At 41.3% G+C, this 7,500-nt stretch overlaps 2 protein-coding genes across 3 annotated transcripts in view; both read left to right on the forward strand.

Annotated features, from left to right (window-relative positions):
• The window catches only part of LOC125032132, a 25,203-nt gene extending 23,440 nt beyond the window's left edge, over positions 1-1,763 (forward strand). For both annotated transcript variants that reach the window (XM_047623162.1, XM_047623163.1), the window contains exon 3: positions 1,628-1,763. In XM_047623162.1, coding sequence (XP_047479118.1) covers positions 1,628-1,717 — 90 coding nt within the window. In that variant the 3' untranslated portion in view covers positions 1,718-1,763. The remainder of the gene's footprint in view (positions 1-1,627) is intronic.
• A 474-nt stretch (positions 1,764-2,237) lies between these two features.
• Positions 2,238-6,356, forward strand: LOC125032131 (protein phosphatase 1 regulatory subunit 37-like). The gene has a single exon (XM_047623160.1). It carries the CDS (start codon positions 2,246-2,248, stop codon positions 6,170-6,172), a length of 3,927 nt encoding a protein of 1,308 aa, XP_047479116.1. The 5' UTR covers positions 2,238-2,245; the 3' UTR covers positions 6,173-6,356.
• The last annotated feature ends 1,144 nt before the right edge of the window (positions 6,357-7,500 follow it).

Consider the following 7,500-nt stretch of genomic DNA (forward strand, 5'->3'; position numbering starts at 1 on the left):
CGACTGTGGGTCTAAAGGCAAACTATAGTTCTTCACCATCTTTAAGAACAAGGCATTCAGTTCCACAGCAGTAAAGTAGATGTGTTTGTTCCCTCTTAAGCAGGAAGAGCTATTAAGTTGCTATAAAATGCATCATTAATGAATTTATGAATATCATTGCAAGTCATTAGTTAATTGCAAAACCTTTTTATAAAGTTATTAGTTTCATTGGTAGTTGCTTTGGTAATCATTCGTAGGTGTAGCACATCTATCTTGTCCTTATTACTTCTTTTTCTGTGTATATATACAGTTGAATACTGTGAGGTATATTTCATACACAGTAAAGAACTGACAAAAGTATTTTAGACCCAAAAATCTCTATAACACGACCATTAGAATGTTCAGAAGTCATTCCTGTGTGAATGAAATTCAGTTTAATTAGTCCATATGTGTGTATTACTTTGTTATTAGTAATTGCTTGCTATGCAGACACAGAATTAGAGTTGTTTCAGTAGCACATGTTTATCTCTTTCAGACTGATTATTTATGTGTATATATATTCATGTATTATGCTGTTGTGATATTACATCATTATTCAGCATGTTATTTTTTTGTACCATCACTGTTTTTATTTTTTTTGGCTTCTTAGAAGGAGATACAGCGGTCCTTGAAACCTTATTATAATTTTAAATATGATTGATGTTCTTGTGTATTCCGAGTCATTTTTTTCATCTGTGTAAGTAGTTGTAAATAAAGGCCTTTAGTTAGTATTCAGGCTGTCAGCTTAATTTGGCTAAGGAGTGTGAGTACTAAAGATGACCTTCATTATTTGGTAAACTGTTACCACTTACACCTTTTTTGTTTTTCAGTGTTTCTTACTTCTTTCTCTTCCTCTTCTTCTGCTTCTATTTCCACTTCTACTTATTCATCTCCCCCTTTTCTTCTTCAATTATTTTATATTGATGGTGTTATTTTTATTATCACAAAGTTTGTGTGATGTGGTGGTTATGTCCCTTATTGAATGTCTATTGTGCATTTGACCTCGATTGAATACATCTCTCCATCTGGCTTGAAACCCTTTTTATATGCATTTTCAAAGAAAAATTTGAAGAGCTCAGTCTTAGAGAATTTTTTGTTTTACAGTCTCCCACCTTTAGGGTAAAAGACAGCCAAAGTCTTTTTTGCTGTCTTTTACCTTTAATTTTTTGCATTGCTTTTTTACAGACTCTTGAATCTTATTTTTCCCATCCTCCTTTGTAAATTATTGCATTTATTAGTAGAATATAAAATCAGAGACAATCAGTATGAGCTTCATTCAGTCTTAGTGCTCCCCTATTACAGAGAAATTATAAAACTTAAGGTTTGAATTTTTTATGCCTGTATGATAGTAATACTGTTAATTAGTTTAATTTTTTCCTCATAAACTAAGCTCATATGAATACTATAAACAACTGAAAACTTGTGAATCATTTTCACATTTTCATACACTATCTTCAGAATTTCTCTCTCTCTCTCTCTCTCTCTCTCTCTCTCTCTCTCTCTCTCTCTCTCTCTCTCTCTCTCTCTCTCTCTCTCTCTCTCTCTCTCTTTTGAGCTATCTGATTTCCATTAGTCTGGCCTCTGTTGCTTACAGTTTCTTTACTTGCAGATAACACGAGAGTGCAGCAACTTGAACATCCAGCAGAATTCCTCAGCCGTGGCAATAGTACAACGTCTTTTCCCGAATATCCTCAAGTGAACACCAAGATTTGAAGAGGACATCATCATATAATATTTGTTTTAATTTGTATTATTTCTTTTTTATTATTGACATAATTGAACTGTCTTTATACTGCTAGAATAATTATTATATTATCAGAAGATAGATAAAGGAAACAAAAATCTATTTGGTATATTACCAAGTTGTAATATTTTTGCAGATACTTTGCTTTTCCATGTTAAGGTCCACTTGTATTGAAAAGCAAGTGCCTAATGAAGGTTCTGCAAAGTTGTTTCTATTCTTTGTCATGAGAATCCATAGCATATTGAATTTCATGAGGTTTGTAGCATATCAGTTGGACTATTCACCAAAACTTATGATACTGTGCAACAGAGTGGGCCAGCAAAAGTTTGCACACCATTTTGACGTTGCATGCCATCCATTAGATGTTTTACTCTTTGGCTTGTCAAGGCAGAGTGACAGAAGGGTTCTTTTGCAGTTGCAAAGTCACAGTTACATCTCCTAGCATTGTAAAAGCCTGCATTCTAGCCAGCGAACCTTCTGAAGATGAGTGTGAGCGGTGCCAGCAAGACAGACGTTATCCAGCATGACCCACAAGAGGCGGAAAAAAACACCGACTCCCCTCCGTCTCTTCCCTGCCTTGGTGCCGAGAGCAACAAGGACACTGGCACCAAGGATGAAGCCCCAGTGTCGTTGCCTGCCGACCAAAATGGCCCGGACGACACCCAGCAGACTCCAAAGGTGGCATCTCAAGAGACGCTACAAGAATGTCCAGCAGTGCCAGCGGCAGTTTGTGAAGCCGAGACAAAAGACAGTGCCAGTGGAGAAGGTGGAAAAGTGGGGGACAAATCACAGGAGGGTAGCCATGACTCTGAGTGTAGATCCCAAGAGAAAGACATAACTTGTGAGGATGTCAGAAAAGCTGAGGGAAAGTCCTTGGAAGTAAACATTGCTGGAGAAATGGCTTCTGTGTTTGCGGAAGTGAAGAGTGAGTTTAAAACCGCATTTATGGATGTACATAGTGAACTATGCTCGGCTGTGCATGAGATTAAGGACGAACTTAGTCAAGTACTTATTTCTTCTACTCAGTCTCTATCAGGTGCTTCAGACCAAGTGATAAAAGAGCAAACAGAGAGTAAGACAGACATTGAAGGTAATATTATAGCCCCAGGGAGTGATGCCAGACCTCCTGTGGACCACTCTAGTTTTAAGGAAGTGTTAACTACAGAAAAAGAATTGGTGGTGGGTGAGCAAGAGAAAAATAAAGGTATATCTGAGGAACCCCTTGATATTGAAGAGAAAGAGGCTGTTGCAAAGGAAGTGAAGCCAGTCCAGCATCATGAAGGGGCAAAAAGGAGGTCAGGTTGTGTAAATATAGAGGACAGGATAAATGAGAACAGTCTTTGCTGCAGTGAGAGTGATACTTTGTTTCAGAACCCTGAAAGTTTCAAAACAGAGAATGGTGTGGTCAAAGTTTATGATGCAGAGGTTGGGCAACAGCAGTCAAAGATTGCTAGTGACAGTGAGAATTTGCAAACAGAAACCCAAGAGGGGAACCAAGATAAATTCGGGGACCAAAAAAATAACAAAGAATCCGAGATTCTGATGACAGACAAGCAAAAGGAGGAGCAGGGCATCAAAGATCAACCACTGTCAGCCCCAAGTACTCCAATACCCCCAGCAGCTGGCCATCCACGCAAGTCCATCCGCCTCCAGGGCATCCGTGGCCGAAGGGTCTCCTTCCCAGAAGATGACACTCGCCTCATCTCCAGCTACCTGGAGCCTGTGAACCCATGGCAACAGATGTCTGGTGTCACGGTGGAAGAGATTGCTGCCGCCTACAGGTCCTCTTGTGAACGCCATCGCACGCAGCCCTTACCAACTGTAGTCCAGCAGATCAAGGCGCTGCCCTTAGGTGTTGGGGGCCGGGTGGAGTGCCTCAGTCTCCGTGGGCAGAGGCTAGATGGAAGCCAGTGTGAGGGCTTGGAGGAAATATTTCGTAGAGTGCAGTTCAAGATCCTTGACTTGGAAGGCTGTTCCTTAGATGATGACACTGCCATTCCCCTATTTGATATGATTGAGTTCTATGACTCTGCAACACAGCTAAATATTTCTTGTAATGCAAAGATTGGCTTCAGGGGTTGGCAGGCTTGTTCTCGCATGCTAAAGCGAACACCATCTGTGGAGTATCTTGATGCTCGTAACACAAACCTCAATGAGACCAATATGCCCATCTTAGGGAGAGCACTTCGACTAGGGGCTCGTCTGCACACTCTTCACCTAGAAAACTGCAATTTGACTGGAAGGCCTCTAATAATGCTTACTGCAGCCTTAAAGCATAATGACACCTTAGCTGAATTATACTTAGCAGAGAATCGGCTTGGTGTCAATGACTGCATACAACTTGGAAACCTGGTGCGGGCAAATAACACGCTCCGTCTCCTTGACCTTCGTAACAATAACGTACAAGATGCAGGTTGTGGTCATGTTTGTGAGGGCATAGCAGAACAGCAGATGCAGCAGATACAAGAGGGGAATTCACAGGAGATGGAAAGCACTAAGGTTAAGGGACTTAATTCCCTAGTTCTCTGGAACAACCACCTGACTCAGCAGTCAGCAACTCATCTGGCTAGTATGCTGAATGTCACCACAGCGCTTGAGACTCTGAATCTAGGTCGCAACAACCTCACTAGTGAAGGCATCTTACGGCTGAAGGAGTCTCTCCTGAGGAACCATGCCTTGCTGCGGCTGGGTCTCCAAGCTGCCAGGGTTGCAGATGAGGGAGCAGTTGCACTGGCTGAATACACGGCAGACAATACAGCCATCCAGCATATTGACCTGCGTGAGAATCCAATACGGGTGGCAGGTCTCATGGCTCTCGCACATTCGTTGAGGCTTAATTCTACTATCATCCAGATGGACTTGGACTCTGACCCAAGAACGGAACCCGCTGTTGAATTAGCCGAACAACACACAATGTTACAAAAAGAGATCAAAGAATATTGTCAACGAAACCTCACTCGAAGTCATATCAGAGCCATAGAAGTGCAGGCCAAAGACAACAGCCAGGACACTTCCAGAAGCCATTCACCAAATGAGGGTTTAGCCACATGTATAAGGAAGATATCTCTTACCTGCGAAACCTCAACGAAAACTATCATTTCAGAGAAGATTGAAGGCCCTATCTTAGAGGAGGAAAAACCAAAATACACAAGTCCAGACCCAAGTCCTCTGCCCAGTCCTTCTCCCAGCCCTTGTGCGAGTCCCTCCCCTAGCCCGGTTCCCAGTCCACTTAAAAATAGGTTTCGAGTTATCAAAGTGCAGGAGACCTCCAAGGGCCCAGTCCTGTCACCTATAAGTTCCTGCCACTCAGCTGGTCTCTGTAGTTCAGCACCTGCAACTCCTACAGGCAGGAGCATGTCATCAGGAGACTTGAGCTCACTGCCCAAACAGGCTTCTGTTCGACCCAATAGATTTAGCATAGGGGGCCGCTTCACTGTTACTCGTGTGGTTGAATCTTCAGCACCTTCAGGAACTTGCAGCCTGCCTTCAAGCCATACAAAAGTTACAACAACACAGTCAGCATGCACTATTCCATCTGCAACAACCGCTGAAAGCCCGAAGATTGTTATATCTTCTCCTGTTAGAGTAGAGAGAGGGTTTAGTGTGGATGGTATTACAACCTCAGTTATACCTAAGCAGGTCTTGCAACAGTCAGAAAAGTTGGCGAGCACTGATATTGGGTCTGACCAAAACAAAAACGTTTTTGACTCTGATGGTCTTCCAGCAGTTCAAGCAGGGTCACAGCCGCCCTCAGGAGTACATGTCCGATTGAAATCAGACAGTAGTGATGGTGATGATGTGTTTCTAGATTCTCCTTGCTTGACCTCAACTAATGGCAGATGCTCTGTCATGTGCAAGAGTGGTTGTGACAGCCGCAGCACGGATAAGGATGCCGATTCAGTAAGTTCATGTGACCTGACAGATAGCGGCTTCCTTGATGAGGGCATGTGTGGCAGGGGTGCTGTCAGCCCCTCCCCCAGCTTGTGCAGCCCCAATCCAGAAGGCGACCGGGACTCTCTCCTGAGCTCTTCAGTGGACAGTACGAGCCAAGAGGATACAGGACTTGGTTCTTCCATCGATGGCAGCAACAACAGCATCCTGCCGGGGTCATCGCCGTCCCCCATGCCCCTCTCGTCCTGCAACCTGCCAAAACCCGACAAGCTGCAACTAGCCGAGCCACTGAAGAGGGCCCCTCTTGCTTCCATGGAAAATGGCAGCTTTGACTCTGACAGCGAAGATAGTGAGGTAACAACACAGTCATCGGACTCAACCCACAGTGATGAAGTCCGTATAACGACTGAGCAGTATTCCCCTCGACCTGCCTGGGAGACCAAGCAGGAGCAGGTGAATATAGCAAAGACATCAGAAAGTAGTATAGTTACATCAGGGACTTCATCGGGGACTTGTTGAGTATTTAATGTATTCTATGCCTGCAATTCTGACTGTGTTAATTGTTCAAGAGGTTTTCTCTTTTATTTTTTTCTGACTCTCCTCTTCTGATGACCTTTTTATGCTCTCCATATATGTTGTATGTATACATAGAGAGAGATTTATATGTTATATATATATGTATATATATATATTTCTCCCTTTTCTCCCTGTCTTATTTTTACCTCTTACTGTGATTTCTAATAAGCCATTTTCTCTTTTTCTTCTTTTTTAACATCTTATGTGAGTGTATTTCATTTTCTGTCTCTTTTTTCTTCTCTTTGTTATTTATTGTTTAGTTGTTAACCTCTACAATGACAGTTGTGTCTGGTTGTGTTTGCCAAAACAGTTGTAACGTTGCATCTGGCTATTGGCAATAGCCTCCACTCGCACTCTCTAGACTTCAGTACTTCCTCTCGTAGACTCGGTATAATTCACACTGTACATTTGTGTTTACCTCATAAACCTCATGTGACGAATGAAAGATCAAAAGCCCACAAGCAAAGAACTCTCTCTGTAAGACTCCTGTGGGTGTTTGATTCACCTTCACATAGTTAGTTCGGGTTACAGGTTTTCCAGTTTCTGTTGTTTGGCCCCAAGTGATCATCTGTTTCATGTGTTTAAGGCACTCTGGAGGAAAATGTTCCTTTGGATTGTATTTTAAAGTACAGTTATAGATTAGAGAGTAATGTAGGTTATTATTATTGCTAATTATTTTTATCATTATTATTATTGTTGTTGCTATCATTTTTATTTTTTTAATGTTTTTTATTGATGTTGATGATAATGATATTATTATTATTATTATTATTATTATAAATATCATTATTATTAGTGTTACTATTATTATTATTATTATAGTTATTAGTTTTATTATTATTATTGTGTTCATATTTTTCAATTTTATGGACATAGTCATACACTTGGAAATTGTAGACTCAAAGTCTCCTACTGAGGTCCCTTTTGTTAACACATGATTGCATTAATAGCAATCTTAAAAGATTTAAGCATTCAATGCAACCTGGAATATTTCATGGAACTGATCATGGCATTTCAAACTTAGGAACCTTTCATAATCATGGCTGTTGATGATAACATTTCCAAAATCATTATCTTTACCACTTACTCAACACACTCAGACATAAAACAGGAGCTCACAATGTAGTGCCATAGATGAAAAAGAATGTGTATATATATTTCATAGCCGTCTCCCATATTCCCTCAACATCCCGGAACTCTTGAGAATACAGCAAATGTTCTATCCTGCCTTTTATGGAGGGTCATATCCTTACTTCAGATTCGAGTGAGAT

The sequence above is a fragment of the Penaeus chinensis genome, chromosome 14 (assembly GCF_019202785.1).
Source record: "Penaeus chinensis breed Huanghai No. 1 chromosome 14, ASM1920278v2, whole genome shotgun sequence".
NCBI classification, from domain to species: Eukaryota; Metazoa; Arthropoda; class Malacostraca; order Decapoda; family Penaeidae; genus Penaeus; species Penaeus chinensis.

Excerpts from the sequence above, each read along its gene's own strand:
- LOC125032131 (XM_047623160.1), top strand. The coding sequence starts at position 2,246 with ATGAGTGTGAGCGGTGCCAGCAAGACAGACGTTATCCAGCATGACCCA.